At 53.9% G+C, this 16,703-nt stretch overlaps 1 protein-coding gene across 2 annotated transcripts; it reads left to right on the top strand.

Moving 5' to 3' along the window:
* Window positions 1-8,043: 8,043 nt before the first annotated feature.
* On the top strand, window positions 8,044-16,149 carry TLE5 (TLE family member 5, transcriptional modulator). 2 transcript variants are annotated; one of them, XM_059489595.1, is made up of 7 exons: window positions 8,044-8,184; window positions 8,492-8,589; window positions 9,979-10,042; window positions 12,092-12,136; window positions 13,255-13,317; window positions 14,707-14,781; window positions 15,906-16,149. In XM_059489595.1, the coding sequence occupies exons 1-7, from the start codon at window positions 8,158-8,160 to the stop codon at window positions 16,125-16,127; spliced, it is 594 nt and encodes a 197-aa protein (XP_059345578.1). In that variant the 5' UTR covers window positions 8,044-8,157; the 3' UTR covers window positions 16,128-16,149. The 2 variants fall into 2 exon arrangements, with proteins under 2 accessions (XP_059345578.1, XP_059345579.1); XM_059489596.1 differs by having other exon boundaries at window positions 15,909-16,149.
* The last annotated feature ends 554 nt before the right edge of the window (window positions 16,150-16,703 follow it).

The raw sequence follows: 16,703 nt of genomic DNA on the forward strand, positions 1-16,703 counted from the left end.
GGAGCGCAGGGTTTGGTTGGCCGGTCGCGGGGGAGGGGGGCGCACGGACGCGCGTTCCTGGAGCGGGGCGGGGCCGCCGGGCATTGTGGGAAGGTGGCGGACCGGGCGCCCATGGCGGGGCGGGCCGGGATGGGAGCGGAGCTTCCCGTGACCGGGCGCGGCCGGGCCCAGCGCGGAGCCGCCGTCTCCCTTCGCCCGCTACGGGCCCGCGGTTGGGCCACGCCGGCGGGTGGGGTCTTGGAGGCCGCTGGGATGACGGCACAGGGCGGGCCCGGGGCTGCCGCGGTGCCCGGAGCGGGCCGGGCCCGAGCTGTGAGGGACGGGTGCGGCTCAGCCCGCAGACCCCGCCGGCCCAGCCCAGCCCAGCCCTCAGGGCCGAGCAGCGAGAGGCTGAGGCCTCACGGGCCGACCCTGTGCTCCCGGCTCCGGCCGTGTCCCGGCAGAGCTCTCGGTGCCCCTCCCGAGCTCTCCAGCTCTCCACACAGCGTCCCAGGGCTGCCTTCTTCACGGGTGTCCTCATTGCTTCCTACCTGGCTGACCTGTAGCAGCTCCTCCAGCCAGCAGCCTGATGCATCCCCTCATGGCACAGCCTTGGGTGGTTCTTGTGCTCCAGGGCAGCCTCATCTGTCAGAGCATCCCCCGTGCCCTGTGAGACCATGGCCCAAGCAGAGCAGCTTCACCTGGACTCTCCACACACACACACTCCCCTCTCTCGCATACCTCTTACCCTGAGGTCTATATCTAAACAATCTTTTGAAGGTCCAGAAAAGCACCACGGAGCTGTTCCACGCCTGCCTTCCTTTTTTACCAGCCAGGATCATGCAGTGGTTTGCCAGTCCTTACCTTTTAGCAGTTTGCCTGAGACAGAAACACAAGATACTCACAAACAGCAGGTTCTATTTTCCACTTAAATTCTCCCTTAACCCTGTGCTATTCCAATTAGTTATTTGCCTCAGTTAAAATAAATTCCTAACTTTTTTTTTCATAGTTTGGCTTTTAACAGCAGCAATACTGACCTCCCTTTGTTCCATTCTCTTATTTCCCTCCCAGGGAACAGCCAGGAGAACTGTTCCTCCCTCATCACACACCTCTGGCAAAGGCCTCATGTTTATTTTGCTTTGGCAGCTGGAAATTACTCAGCAGACACCCAGGATCCCAACCACAGTGGCTGCTCCCTGTCTCCTGTTGCCCTTTGGAACTCCTGGACAGTCCTAAAGGCGACTGAGGGTGACACAGGTGACACTCTGGGGCTGCTAAAGAGCCCCAAGCTGGGATTGCTGGGCTGCTCTGTGTGTTCAAAGTTTGTTTTGGTTGCCTTCTCTTAAGCAGGATGAAAATCTAAAGGCCAGCAGATCCTGAGGAAATTTCCACCACAGTTTGCCAAAAGAAAAGGAGAAATAAAATTTGCATCCAGCCTCTGGAGCACCTGCTTGGCTCCTGCTGATGGGAAGTTTGGGTCCACAGATGTTGAGTTTTGATGAGTCCTGATCAAAGTGTGATTTAAGAATGCCAGAACTGCCAGTCTGCAAGCAACAACAGCCCATCCACTCCCTCCCTTTCTGCCCTAATGGAAAAGTTTTGGTGCTCAGAGGCTTCCCAGGAGATTTGAGATTTCCCTCAGCTCTGTCACCAGCGTGCTGTGCAGGTCCCTGGGCTCCATGTCCCTGTTCCTGCAGAAAGCTGATCCTGGACGTGCCAGGCCACTTCCAGAGCAGCTGTTCCCATGGCCCACATTTGGAGCAGTTAAAGCTGAGCCCAGAGATCTCCCCCATTTGTTTGCAGAGAGGAACATCCTGTGGAGATTCAGACACATCCCAATCCCATCCCTTTTCTCCATTCTGGCCCCATTTCTTACCTGGTTTTGAGTTGGCCTTGCCAGCAGGTCAGGGAGGTGACCCTGCCATACCATGGCAATGTCCCCTGGTGATAAATAGCATAAACTCCATGATTCACAGAGGGCTGATCAATAATAATCCTTATTTAAAAACCTATTGTTCTTTTAGAGACAGTTATGATACAGGTGTACTTGATTGGTCCTTTAATTAAAACACCATCACCATTAGTTAATTAGGAAACCACCCTTTGATAAACAAATCTCCATAACCCATTCCACCTGTTCACAATACTGGGTACAACAATTTAAGAATTGTTTCTAATTTTTTTCTCTGATCTGCTCACAGACTTTCCCAAAATAATACCTGGGAAATTTATCTGTTTCTCTCTGTGGCCAAAGAGAGAAACTTTTTGAAACTCGTGGCTGCTGCCACACTGCCAGGCTGAGGGAGCTGGTTGTGCTCAGCCTGGAGAAGACCAGGAGGGGATTTTACCAATTTTACCAATTTTCCCATAAATATCTGAAGGGAACTGCCAGAGGATGGAGCAGTTTCTGCTCAGCAATAGGACAATGAGCAGAAGCTGATGCACAGCAAGTTCGACCTTGAACATGAGGAAGAATTTAAAACACCATCACCATTAGTTAATTAGGAAACCACCCTTTGATAAACAAATCTCCATAACCCATTCCACCTGTTCACAATACCAGGTACAACAATTTAAGAATTGTTTCTAATTTTTTTCTCTGATCTGCTCACAGACTTTCCCAAAGTAATACCTGGGAAATTTATCTGTTTGTCTCTGTGGCCAAAGAGCTGCTGCCACACAGCTCAGCCTGGAGAGGACCAAGTGGGGATTTTACCAATTTTACCAATTCCCATAAATATCTGAAGGGAACTGCCAGGGGATGGAGCAATTTCTGCTCAGCTGCTGAGCAACAGGACAATGAGCAGAAGCTGATGCACAAGTTCCACCTTGAACACGAGGAAGAACTTTTCTGTGCTGCTGACACAGCACAGGTTGCCCAGAGTGCTTGCAGAGCCTCCTTCTCCTGTGATATTCAAAGCAGGAATGTGTCTGGCCTGATGGAGACCAGGGACCCAGCTGCAGAGCACGTGGCAAATGTTTCATCCTCCCCCAAAATTAATTTTACAAGTTCTTCAATTGCCTGTCACAGGAAGATGCCACGAGATTGGAGCTCTCTGAACAGAGGAGGAAAGGCACTGAGATCAAACAGCACTGACAAATGCAGCCCGTGACAGCAATTGCTGCATTAGTTTTTTTTTAAACCTTACGTTTCACATCTGGTTTGTCATGGTGTTGTAGGTGGGCTCAGTGCACAGTAAACTAGGATAACAAACCTACATTTTCTGTGATCCTTTCATCCCCTACCATCCCAAAACACATCATTTAATTGCACTCAACCTGCACAGAGATTTCATAAATAAAGGAATGATGAATTAGCATAGCTGCTGCAGCATTCACACAAGTTACTAAGACACAATCTCCTTGTGCAATCAATCCAGCCTCATGCTTCAGTGTTTGTCATAAATTGAGGTCAGGAAGAAATGTTCTCCCTACCTGGAGGAGTGCACAGAACAGAAAGACTCCTAAGGGTGCAGCAATCTGTCCTCCCTGCAAATCTCAGAAAATCCTGCAAATCTGCATTTGCTGCAGCTCCAGTGCAGTAGATAAACACTGATCCTGCAGGAGGGCCGGAGGAGAGCCTGGCTGATCCTTTTAACCCTAAAATTGGTATTTGGCTCCTCCCTTCGTCCAGCCAGGGAGGCAGAGGAGGGAGGGGAGAGCCCTGATCTGGCCATGCCCACAGCACAGCTGGGGCTGCTCAGGAGGCTGCTGCTGTGCCCATTCCAGCCCTGGGGTCGCTCCCTCCAGGCTCAGTTTGGGTTTCACATGCAGAGGGATTCACACACTGCTTCTGCAAAGGGTGTAGCAATCTGTCCTCCCTGTGCAAACCTCAGAAAATGCTGCAAATTGCATTTGCTGCAGCTTCAGTGCAGCAGATGAACATTGATCCTGCACAGGAGCAGGAGGAAAGCCTGGCTGATCCTTTTGACCCTAAAATTGGTATTTGGCTCCTCCCAAATACCAGGGAGGTATTTGGGGCTGCTCAGGAAGCTGCTCCTGTGCCCATTCCAGCCCTGGGGTCGCTCCCTTCAGGCTCAGTTTGGGTTTCACATGCAGAGGGATTTCACACACTGCTGCTTCTGCAAACTGGGAAGCTTCTCACGACCAAAGGGTCAGCGGATTCCCCTGCACCTCCTGAATGTCTCACAGCTCCAAATTTGCTGCTTATCTCCCACCAAATGCCTCAGGGACACCACCCAGGGAGCAAGCAGGTTCAGGCATCCCTGCCATGTGCTTCCTAATCACGGCTCAGCTGCAAAATCCCTTTCCTGCTTCCTGCAAGGAGTGTGAACTGTTCCTTGCACTTTGGCTGGTAAAAAGGATGATAATTACCCCTAATCAGTGTGCAGCAAAAACACAGGCCACAGCAGAAGGGAGGGGTGGGGGGCAGCCACCATGAGGAATGGAGCCTGATTATTCCAAGTCACTGATAAAACGGGATCAAAGAGGGTAGGAATGTTTTACCAGCTGTAAAAAGCCTGCCTGGACCAAGGCTGCTCTTGGAGAAATGCCTTTGCTGCCTACAGGCCGTTCCTGGCTGGGACCTTATGCACATCCAGGGACAATTTCTCATTTTTCTTCTCGGTGTAGGCGAGGAATTTGGGCTGCTGTTCATTTCTGCCTCTCAGAGCAAGCAGCAAGACAATTGCAGCAGGAAATGAGCATGGAACCGTGGGCATACAGAGCAGAACAAATGTCCTGCCTGCTAGCAGCCCATGTGGGCACTGAGATTCTGCTGTGTCCCATCAGGGCACCTGGGTGTGCCAGGGGATGGAGCAGCTGGGGCTGGATGGTGATGGGGACAAGGGACAGCACTGCTGGTGGCATTTGTGCCCTGCCAGTGCCATGTTTGTGCCTCTTCTGGCTCCCTGGGAACCCCACTGCTCATTCTGTGCAGTCCCACTGCTCATTCCAGCCTTTTTCTGCAGCAGGGAGATCTGCACAGCTCCTAACATCAACAGGAGAGTTAGGAAGTGGTGAGGGGGAGAAGGAAAACAGCCCCTTATGTGAAAGAGGGGTTTGAGAGGTAAGTTGTGTGTAAATCACTGCCAGGCCTGCCCAGCGCTTGCCTGGTGTCTGGCTGATTGTGTGATGCTATCTAGAGAAAGTTTAATATCAAAAGCCAATAATCCCTGTGATAGGAGGGATGATGAGGGACAGTCTGGCCTGGATGTGGCAGGGGACCAAGGTCCAGTGCCTGGCCTGCCCATCCCATCCCAGGTGGCACAGACCTGGCAGGGCTGGGCAAAACCAAAAAAAAAAAAAAATCAGGAACCAGCCCTGCTGTGTGGCATGGGCTGGCTGTGGCTAATAATCTACAAAATGCCAGCACTGGCCCTTATGAAATGCCTCACCAATGTCTGAATAGAGGGAAACAGTGGGGGATTGCAGCTCAGGGAGGGATTGGGGGTTTTTGGCAGGTGGGGGATCCAGGGCAGCTGAAGTTTAATGAGTTTGGTGGGTCTCAGCCCTGTTTCTACTGGAAGGAGGGCACAGCATTCAAAGCACAGTGAGAAGCAAAGGAGTTGCTGGCTGAGCCACCCCACACCCTGCAGGGTCCTGTGTGTGGTCAGCTTGAGGTGATGGCCCTCAACAGACACCCTGAGGATGTGGAGAAAGGCAAAAAAACCTTCCTTGTCTCAGTGCCTGAATTGCTGCTGTGCCTTTTTTTAATTTCTTCCTCTTTAATTCCAGGTAAAAGAGAGAGTATTCTCAGGGTAAAAGCAGGATCTCAGAGCCTACATTTTCATAATAATGACAGCATGGCTTTCACTTTGTGTCCAGAGCTTCAGAGCAGAAAATGTCTGTACAACCTATCTCCTTGAACCAGTGCTGGAGTGGGATATAATATCTGAATAATTTACAAAGGCTCTTCATTACACAGATTTATTTTTGGCAGCTTTGTTAGACTGCTCCTTTTAGGAACTAATAGGAAGTTTCTCTGGTTTCATTAGGACATCCCTGTATGAATTGTTCCAGCGGGGCCAGGGACTGGGACAGCTTCTTGCTCCACTAGAAATGCAAAATGTTCCTGCCCTTTCTGTCCCCTGTGGATTTTTGGAAACCCACCTGCATGCCCTGGTTGTAGCAAGAGTCCAGCTTGTCTTTATTCCTGGCCAAAATGTTGAAAGAGTGAGGGGTTTCCCCACATTGCCTTTAAACAGCTTTGCAGACAAATGTTGGTTCATTGGAGAGTTCCTACACAGAACTCCCTTTCCTGTGCTGGAAAAACCTTTATTTCTCAAGCCAGGTCTGAGGTGGGCTGTGGGAACCCCCCACTGTTCACCAGGCTGTGTTTGGGGCCACTTTCTCTGTGCCCAGACCACATCCAGCCCCTGACTCAGCCCGGGCCAGGCTCAAATCCCCTCTTCTTCACATGCAGGTGCATTGCCCAGCTGGAAACAAGCCCGTTAAAAAGTCATTTACCAGGCACAAGCAAGTTTGTGTTCCCCTGGATTGGGATTTGCCAAGATTATACCATAAATTAGAGTGTTTCCTGGAAGAATGTAAGGAGAGAGGAGGGGAGAAAAAAAAAAAAAAAAAAAGATAAAATGGAACATTTTGTAGCCAACAGCAATGCCAATAAAGGAGCATTTCATTTCCCACTTGGAAGGGAGTGACTGCAAGCTGTTGCAAGGGTAGGGCAGGGTGCCTGTGCTGCTCCAGGACCAGGGGAAGGGGACAACAGGGACCTGACTATAAATTGCATTTCTCTGCAGAAATGCAGAGCCCAAGCTGGGGTGACTCAGTTTCTCTCCATGTAAAAAGGGGGACCAGCATGCCAACCCCACTGGGGGAAGACTGTCTGCCCTGTTTTCCAACCCTTATTCTGCAGGGACACAAAGCCTGCCTGCACTATTAATAATCCTTGGCATGAAGCTGTCACAGTTTCCGCTAATATGGAGATGTTGAAGTGAAAAAGCTACTGCACAATATGCAGGAGGTGTCACAATAACTCAGCTGCTATATTGTTCTTTTTAAAAATAAATACCACAACAGGCCAGCCCACATTGCTGGAGTCATGACGTGTAGGGTTTTATTTTTAATCAGAAAATGTACTGATTTTTAAAGATAGACATGGAACAACATCCAAAATTTATGAAAGCTCCCTGTGTGCTCACACGTACCAACCGTGCTCCTGCCCGAATGGCTTCCAAGGACCTGATCTTACCCCAGCACGGGCACATTTGTGAGTGTGGCTTTGCAAGTGGCCCCATGGCAACAAAATCCTTCCAGAAATAAAGTCTGTGGCTGAATTCCCCACCTCACTGCTCTCTGGGGGGATGCAATCGATCCCATAGGACACGAACTGCAGGGTCTGCTCAAAAGGCAGCAGGTTCAGGACCAAAGTTTGCATCCAGAGCAGAATATCGCATTGTTTGGAGATCAGAGCTTTCTCTGGAGGCCACTTGTAGGCGAATTACCTTTCTCCTTTGCCTTCCCTCACGCTTAGCCAAGGGCAACGCTGAAATAAAGCAAAACGAAACTCTGGGTTAAAAAATGCCTGTTCTGCTGGGGAAGGGCGAGAAGCTCAGTGCCCGAAGGGCCGGTCCGGGGCTCCGGATGCGCCTCAGGCCAGGCGAGCCCTGGGCTCTGAGGGGCTCGGGCAGGGACACCGGAGGGACCGGGGGCTCGGGCAGGGACACCCAGCGGATCCCGGGCTCGGAAGGGCCGGGAGCTCGGGCAGGGATACCGGAGGGGTCGGGAGGCTCGGGCAGGGACACCCGGCGGGCCGCGCACCGGAGGCTGAGGGGAGCAAAGCCCGGCGGGGTAAGGCCCGTGCCGACCACGGGGCCGCATCCCCCATGCCCCGCCACAGTGGGGGCACGGAACGGGGCCCAGCCCGGTGCTCGCGGCCGGCGGCGCCGCTTGGCGGGGGCGGGGACCGGCGGGGGCGGGCGCGGCCGTGGGCCCGCCCGGGCCGGGGAGGCGGCGGCGGCGGCAGGTGGTGCCGAGCAGCCGCAGGACGGAGCCGGAGCCGCAGCCGCCATTAGACAATAGGCGCCGGCGGCGGGAGCGGCGCGGGGCGAGCGGCGCGGCCGGGGCGGGGCGGCCGCGGGGCCGGGGCGGCCGGACCCGGCGCGGACAAAGGCGGCGGCGGCGGCGCGGGGAGCCGCGGCGGGGGCGGCAGGCGGCAGCGGGCCGCTCCGTGAGGGGACCGAGCCGCAACCTGACATGATGTTTCCACAAAGCCGGCACTCGGTACGGCGCGGCCCGGGGCCGGAGCGGCCGCGGGGCGGGGCCGGGCGCCGGCGGGGCCGCGGGGGCTGCCCGGGGGCTGCCCGGCCTCCCTCGGCCCCGCGGGCTCCGGGGGATCGAGCGCCTCCCGCCGCCGGTGCCGAGGGGCGGCGGCAGGCGGGGAAGGGGCCCCACGGGTGACCTTGGGCGCGTCCCGGGCACGGGCGCTGCCCCCCGGCGGGGGCTCGGGCCCCGGGGCGGCGAGAGCGGGGCGGGCTCGGGGCCCGGCGGGCGCCGGCTCCGGCCCCAGCGCTGTCTCCTGTTGTTCAAGGGCTCCTCTCACCTGCCTCAGCAGCTGAAGTTCACGACCTCCGACTCGTGCGACCGCATCAAGGACGAGTTCCAGCTGCTGCAGGCCCAGTACCACAGGTACGTGCTGCCCACGGGGCCGTCCCGGTGCACGGGAATCGCTCCGGTTCTTCCGCTCGTTGCTTCGCTCCCGGGACCGGGTGAGGATTTGGGGAAGGGGAGCCGGTGGTGTAGCTTGGGACAGCTTTGGCCTTGGTGGTGTCCACATGGGAGCCCGGCGAGGAGAACGCCCATTCCCTTCCCCAGCCAAGGTCTTTCCTCCAAGTGCTGCTCAGCCAGGACTGCACAGACACTCGCCAGGCCTCCTGCCTCTTGCTGGGAGTTTTCCTCAGTTTTTCTCTCTGGCTGCCATTCCTGGACTGCAAATGCTGCAGGGAGCACTTAGAATCCAAAAGCATCTACTTTTCTGTGAATGTGTGTGGAAATAGTGCTGCTGACCCAAAAGCTGGCTTGAGACAATCTGTTGCTTTGCCTGTGTGTGTGTCTGACATAAACACGAAGCCCTTTGGTTTAAATTATCTGGGTGATGCCCTCTGCCACAGCCTGGTGCTGATTTTGGTGTGTGCATTGGTGCCATGTGGCTGCAATGTCCCCCAGCCCGGGCTCTGCCTGTGAGTTTGTAGTGGTGTCATTTTGGCAGGAGCAGGCAGAAAAATTGCTGGGAAGTGGCCATTTCCTTGTGTCTCTGTGCCTTGGCAGTGCCAGCAGGGGAGAAGGGGTTCCTGCTGAAAGGGAAGCTTTCCCCCCATGCCGCTCCACCCCCTTGGACTTAATCTGCTCAAGAAGGAGCAGGTTTTGTGTAGGTGAAGCTGTTTCTTGTTTGAAACATAAAACCACAGCACATGCTGGCTGCAGTTGCTTGGCTGGTGAGTTGGAGTCTCATAAAACACTGGGAGCAGCGGCACTTTCTCTGTAGGATGTGAAGAATCTAGGAGAGAGGGAAAAAATCCTTGCTTCTGGAGGGATGTGCTGCACTTGGGCCTCCCCCCCTCCCCTTCCACCCCCATTCATCCAGAAGTGGGTCTGGCTTTGGTTTTGATGTTGTATTGGAACATCTCTTGAGTGCTGCAGACAGGTTCTGTGCCAGAATCTGTCCCCAGCTGCCAGCGAGCTGTTGAGGAAAGGCAAACCCCTCCCTGGGCAGCCAACTCTGCTTCTCCCCAGCTTCCTGTGGAATGGATTTGCCTGCAGGGAGGTCAGTGCTCTGCTGGGGGATAGCCTTGTGTCCTTTCCCTGAGTGTGTGCTGAGAAAGTGGGAGCAAGGCTCTGTGTGGTCACCACAGCCTGTCTGGGCTCTGCTCTGGCCGCCCCTTGAAAAATCCAGATAATGATATCCAAGAATCCAGCCTGGCCGGGATGAGGCCGTGCAGGAAGCAGCTGCTCTGTGGAGATCAACTCTCTCACCTCCTGTTTGTGGTTTTTTTTCCTTACTGTTTTCTGGCTTTTCAGCTTGAAGTTGGAATGTGACAAACTAGCCAGCGAGAAATCGGAGATGCAGCGTCACTACGTCATGGTAAGGAGCAGCCCAGAGCAGAGTGTGTGGGTGGCAACACCAGCAGGTGCCTGTGCCTGGGCTGTGCCAGAGCTCCAGGGCTCTCAGCAGGGCTGGAATTGGCTCTTTTCTGAAAATGGGGTTGTTTTGTGTTGGCTGCATGCAGGGGGTTGTTGAAATGCATGGTGGGAGGGAGTTTTTTGATGGATTGCTTGGTGGGAGCTTGGCTCAAAGGAAGTGACAGCTTCCTTTACACACCTGAGGAGGTGATGCAAGGTGCTGGTGTGCAGGAGTTTGGGGACTCTGGGAAGGTCATGGCCAGTGCAGGTGTTTGGGGATAAAACACCTGGTGAGAGATAAAACAATACTCTGAGAAGTCGTGAAACTGGAAAACCCCACAAGCCAGCTGTGAGTTCGAAGCAGAAATCAACTTCTGTGCCCTGTGCACCTTGTGGTGACCCCACAGCCTTGCTGAGCCGTGGTGCTGAGTGCTGGCACGTGTGTCCCAGGCATGAGGAATGGTGCCACGTGTGGGCAGCAGGCTTGGCTGTGGCTTTCCAAGCAAACAGCCACGTTCTGGTGAGCAGGGTGAGGGTTTTGCCTGCCAGGTAATGCCTCAGGAGCCCTTGTGGCACAGCCAGGCAGGGCTGTGGTCTCTTCCTTTCCTGTCATGGAGTTAATGATAGGAGGCTGCAGTACTGTCCATGAAGATGAGCTGGTTCCTGCTTGCCAGCTGCTGCACCTGCCCTGGAAAGAAGAGATAAGATGTTGAAATTAATAGAGCAGCTCTTCAGAGCAGAGTTAAGACTTAAAAAAGCAGAAATAAGGGAAGCTAGCTGGCCCCTTCTCAGCTGTTGTGGCCAGACTCTGAGGCTGTGGGGAGCAAGGTGTGCTTGGGGCTGGGGACAAGGAGAAGAGCTCACAGCTTTCCTGGTGTGCTCATGGGGATGCCTGCCCCATTCTCACTGGTAAACAATTGCTTCCTGTGCAGTCTGCACGGAAACCCTCATCTCCAGCAGCGGCCAAGATACATTTTTTTAAATTTATTTTTATTTTTTCTTTCCCCTTAATGCTGGCAGTCGCCAGAATTGATTCAGGTTGCTGTCAGCAGCAGAGGGAAGGGCTGCTGCTCGTGGTGCAGTGCTGGAGGCTCTGCAGGCACAGCAGCTCCTGCTGCCGCTCCCCAGCACGGGGAGGGCTCCTGTGAATGTGCAAAGCTGCTACAGCTGCTCTGGTTTTTTTGAATAAAGTCACAATTGGCAGCTTGGGGGACGGGCTCCTGCTTCCTGCTCGGTCTTCAGAATGCAAAGAAGCCTCGAGAGCCCGCAGCAGGCTGAGATCATCCTGATACCGAGCCGGGCTCTGTCGCCCGTACCAGGGTGCCAGTGATCTTCAGCTAAAGGAGCACAGATGTGGATTGTTCTTTTTTCCCTTTGCAAGAATCAGGATTGCAGGCTGCAGGAGGAGGTTTCTAAACTCTCAAAACATCAGCTTGCTAACAGCTTCTTCCAGGGCTCAGGAATTAGCTGCTTGTGCCAATAGATTGTCTGTAGCTGCCTGTTGCTGCTGTGCAGGGGTTTTCTGGGTGGATTGTTTTTGTGTGTGGAGGGGGAGGTTTCCACATAACTCCTTCCTAAACAGCTGGAGCTGTGTGCAGCTGGATGTGTTACTTGCTAGCTGAAGTCCAGTTGTGATCTCTCCCATTTGCTGCTGAAGGAGTCGTGGGCTTTAGGACCTTGGCCAGGCAGAGCTCACAGAGCCAGGCTGCCTCTCTCTCTCCTGGCTGTGCTTAGGGGAGTCTGGAGCCCTGAGCCTTTTTCCAGGTTTGATGCAGCATCACTCACTCTCACCTCGGTGCAGACTGTGGAAAAGTGTCTGTGAGGGGAATCCTGTGGGGCAAAACTCCAGTCTGGAGCAGGGTGGGCAGGGAGCACCTGGAGGGGGTCTCTGTGCTTGCCTTTGTTTCCTGGGGCTTGCCTCTGCTCCCCTTTGTAGAAAACCCTGCCAGGGATTCAGTGGTGTTTCCCAGCACTTAAAATTCATTTTGTTCTCTTCTCTCCTGCTCTGCAGTACTATGAGATGTCCTACGGGCTGAATATTGAAATGCACAAACAGGTAGGGGGGTAAAAGCATCTCCAAGTGCTGCAGTTCCTGGGGAAGGTGGGCTGTCTGCTCTGAGCTTCCCTCTGTCACTTCAGCTGCCTTTCAGGAGCTAGAAATGCCATCAGCCTGTAAAATGTCAGAGCTGCCTTTGAGATGCAGGGCCCCCCACATCTCAGGATCACAATGGGATCCCATCCTGGGCTCTGGGCACCCTGTGGTTCTCCCCAGGATCTGAACAGGTATTTGAGCACCAGGAAGGGTCTGGAGCTTCAGCTTGGAGACTCTGTGGCAGCCTGGATGGATAAGTTTGCTCATTACCCTCAGTGGTGGTTAAGTTGTTAATTATCCCCAGTGACTAATTACCTGTGGTGTTAACAACATGAGCCTCCTCTGAGCCTGTCTCTATCTGGCTTCAGCTCCAGCCACAAAGTCCTGACTCAGTTTAAGCCTCTTAGCACAGTTCTGTTCCTCACAAAGGCACTTGGTGCTTCTGATCCCATTGCCCTTGTTGCTAAGCCCATGAGACTGGCTTCCCTGGGAAAACCTGGATCTTGGAGAAGAGTCTGAGCCACAAATCCTCCCACAAACATCTCCCAGCCTGATCTGTTCCCTGTGCTGCTCTTGGGGTCCCCTCAGCTGGTTTTGGTGTGTACCTATAGCCTTTGACTCTGTTTTGAGTCCTTTAGAAAGTGATTTGTAAAGGACTGAAAGCTTCACTATTTAGAGAAAAAAAAACATTTAACAGCCCAGAAGGTGCCAGTGCTGCTGTGAGGCTCCTGAGGAGGCTGAACAGCCATGAGTGTGTCTGTCTGTCCACATGGCAGATGTAATTCAGCACATCCCCACCTGGCTCTGCAGGAACTCTGCTCTCTGGTTGCTCCCAATTTATTAAATAAATGTTGGGGACCTGAAGAGGAATAATGAAACCTTGCTCTTTGCAGTCAGCAGCATCCCTTCATTTAACCATGCAGGGAGGAGCCTCAGGGGGGCAAGGGGATCCCCATGGCACCAGGGTGCTGCCAGGAGGGTGGGTTTTGTCACAGAAGAGGAGGGAAGGTGAGGCAGCTGATGCTGTGCCTGCTCAATCCTGATCTCTCTCACTTTTCCTTTCTATTTCTCCCACCTTTTAGGCTGAAATTGTCAAGAGGCTAAATGGGATTTGTGCACAGGTTCTGCCCTACCTTTCACAAGAGGTGAGTCCCCAGTTTGGGGGGTGTGTTGGCATGGAGGCTGCTGTCCCTCTGCGGTGTCACAGCCCTGCAGCACAGGCACCCCTGGGCTGGCAAACCCTTGCTTGCCCTCAGCCCAGCCCTTCAGGGCAGTGTTGGCTCCTGGAGCACTGTGTGGTGCTCTGTTAATCCACCCTAAAATTTCTGTCTTGCTCTATATATATTACTATATTCTAAAACTCTAAACTCTTAAGTTTTCTACCCTGTGATATTACACACTTCAAATCAAACTACACACCCATAATCCCAGTGTTATCAATCAATTTTGGAAGGTTTCTCCACACTCTCAGGTCAAATGCTGTGGGGTCAGAGTCTGTCAGCACAGAAAGTGTAAAATTCTCAGTATCCAGAACTCCAGTTCCCTTTTGTGGGACAAAGCTGCTCCTGCTCTCTCCATCAGCCACGTCAGCAGTGGCAGCTTTGGGTGGTAATTGTGGGAGAAGGACACTTAAAAAAAAATACCTCCATATGGAGGATACCTCCTCTCATCCTCTTTGAGATCTGGTTCCTCTGCCTCATTAATTAATGCAGCTGATGGGCTCCTCCCACTCCCCTGAGAAATTAATTGGGGGAGGGGGTGCTTGGGAGTCTGTGTCTGAGGCAGGGGAGGATTAAGCACTTCCAGAGCTGCATTTTCTGTCTCCCCACGGAGGCTGAGCCCTGAGCAGCTCTCCTGGCCCTTTGGGGGTTGGAGGGTTCTTGCCTGGGCTCAGTGCTGGGCTTGGGGCACAGGTTCTGCTTTTCCCACCCACCTGTTCTTAGGACAGACAAAGTCTCTTGCTGATCAGATCAGGGTTGCCTAATAACTAAGCCCCAGCTAAATCTTGTGCATCTTAATGCAATCCTTAACCCTGTCCTGCTGCCAAAATGAAAAGAAAAATCCCCTTGCTGAAGTGCAGTGGGCAGTCCTGGTGTTTCAGAGACCTCATGCTTTACAAGGAGCAAGTACAGTTCTCCTTTATTTATTTTGAATTGTATGATCCATCCATTTTTTCTGCCTGGATTTGGAACATCCAGCTGCTGCTGAAGTTGGTCTCCAGGATGTGTCTCAAGGAGTTTCACAAGAGATTCTGATTTTTAGGGCTTGTTTTGTGTAGGTGAAGGGTGGCAGGATGAGGCGCTGCCCACCCTGGAGCCTTCTGGCCAAGGATCTCTGGGTGTGTGGAGAGCAGGACAAGGGTGGGGATAAGAGGGAACCTGTTTGACCCTGTGGTGAGGAAGAGGATGAGGCAAAGGTGTTTCCTTGTCTGGGTGTGTGCAGGTGTAACCAGCCTGACTGTGTGGACTTGATGCCTGTCTGCTTCCCTGTAGCACTCCAAGTGACCCCAAATTCTTCTGTTTTTTCCTTGGCAGCATCAGCAGCAAGTCTTGGGAGCCATTGAACGAGCTAAGCAGGTCACAGCACCAGAACTGAACTCCATCATCCGTGTACGTGAGGGTTGGGTTGGGCTGGGAGGGAATTCTGGCCTCTGGGATGTGAATTCTTGACCTGGGGACATCAGGGGACCCTGCTCTGGTGCTGAGGCTGCAAGGCTGGGCTGGCACAGGGCTGGTGGCAGCCTGGTGGTGTGTGCAGGGATCCCTGCTCTGCCCCAGCAGAGGAGCTTTGGTTTTGAGCAGGACCAGAGCAGGCACTCAGCATGAAAACACCATCTGCTCTTGGTCAGAGTTGTGACTGAGGGCTTTATCTGCAGCCTTGGGACGTGCCAGAGCCTGGGGCCAGATGTCCTGTGGGGTAGGGGCTGTGTGTCCTGCTGGGGACACAGTGTTGAGTCTACCCTTGAGGCTGTCACAGCAGCAGGACTGAGAACCTCAGGTTGGGTTGGAAAAGAGCTTCAAGCTTATTTAAACCCCTACTTTAACCAAGTGCACTCAAAATGACAATGTCCCCATTGTGTCTGTGTGTCTGTCCATCCTTCCCTACAGCAGCACCTCAGGGTTGGGTGGGAAAAGAGCTTCAAGGTTATTTAAACCCCTGCTTTAACCAAGTGCACTCAGAATGACAATACCCCTGTCATGTCTGTGTGTCTGTCCATCCTTCCCTACAGCAGCAGCACTTCAGGGTTGGGTGGGAAAAGACCTTGGAGCTTATTTAAACCCCTTTTGAACCTCCATTGCTGCCACACTCTGACCAAATGCACTCAAAATGACAATTTGAGTGACATTGTGTCTGTGTGTCTTTCCATCGTTCCCTACAGCAGCAGCACCTCAGGTTTGGGTGGGAAAAGAGCTTCAAGCTTGTTTAAACCCAAGTGCACTCAAAATGACAAAACCCCTGTTGCGTCTGTCCATCCTTCCCTACAGCAGCAGCACTTCAGGGCTAGGTGGGAAAAGAGCTTCAAGCTTGTTTAAACCCCTGTTTTAACCAAGTGCACTCAAAATGACAAACCCCTGTTGTGTCTGTGTGTCTGTCCATGGTTCCCTACAGCAACAGCACCTCAGAGTTGGGTGGGAAAAGACGTTCAAGCTTGTTTAAACCCCTACTTTAACCAAGTGCACTCAGAATAACAAACCCCTGTTGTGTCTGTGTGTCTGTCCATGGTTCCCTACAGCAGCAGCTCCAGGCTCACCAGCTGTCCCAGCTCCAAGCCCTCGCTCTGCCCCTGACCCCGCTGCCCGTGGGGCTCCAGCCTCCCTCTCTGCCCGCTGTCAGCGCTGGCACCGGGCTCCTGTCGCTGTCAGCCCTGGGCTCTCAGGCTCACCTCTCCAAGGAGGACAAGAACGGCCACGATGGGGATGCCCACCAAGATGATGATGGCGAGAAATCGGATTAGAGAGCGCCCGTGGGGCCGGGGGAAGGGGCTGGGCTGGGGGAGGGAGGGAGGGAGGGAGGAGGGAGGGAGGGGCGGGTTAGTGCAAAATGCAGTATCTCTCTCTGCTCGCTGTGCAGCAGGGCCGTGGTGACCCGTGCTGGGTGGCAGCTGGCCAAGGCCCGTCCCCAAGGGCGGGTGGCATCGCCTGGGGGTGTCCCCAGCGCCGTCCCCGGCTGCTGCACAGCGATGCAAAGCGCCATAGCATTACCCGTGTGGCCAATCGTGCTGTCCCCGTGCCCAGCCTGCCTTCCCTGTCCCTCCTCCTCCTCCTCACAGAGCAGACTCTGCCTGCTCTGGGGCCACTTTGGCCCCTGGCTGTCCCTCGGTGCCATGTGGCCCCATCCCTCCACCTGCTGCTCCCTCTCTCGGTATTTAAAGATTGCCCCTTGATCCTAACGGTTCTGCACAACTCCCTGCTAGGATCCCTGGCCCAGAACAACCTCCTCCTCTTCCTCCCCCAGGTGCTCTTGGTCTCGTGTGCCCCACGTCCCTCCTGCACTAATACCAGGCCTAATAACAGCCTTGCTGTTCTGCATG

This window comes from Ammospiza nelsoni, chromosome 27, assembly GCF_027579445.1.
Source record: "Ammospiza nelsoni isolate bAmmNel1 chromosome 27, bAmmNel1.pri, whole genome shotgun sequence".
NCBI classification, from domain to species: domain Eukaryota; kingdom Metazoa; phylum Chordata; class Aves; order Passeriformes; family Passerellidae; genus Ammospiza; species Ammospiza nelsoni.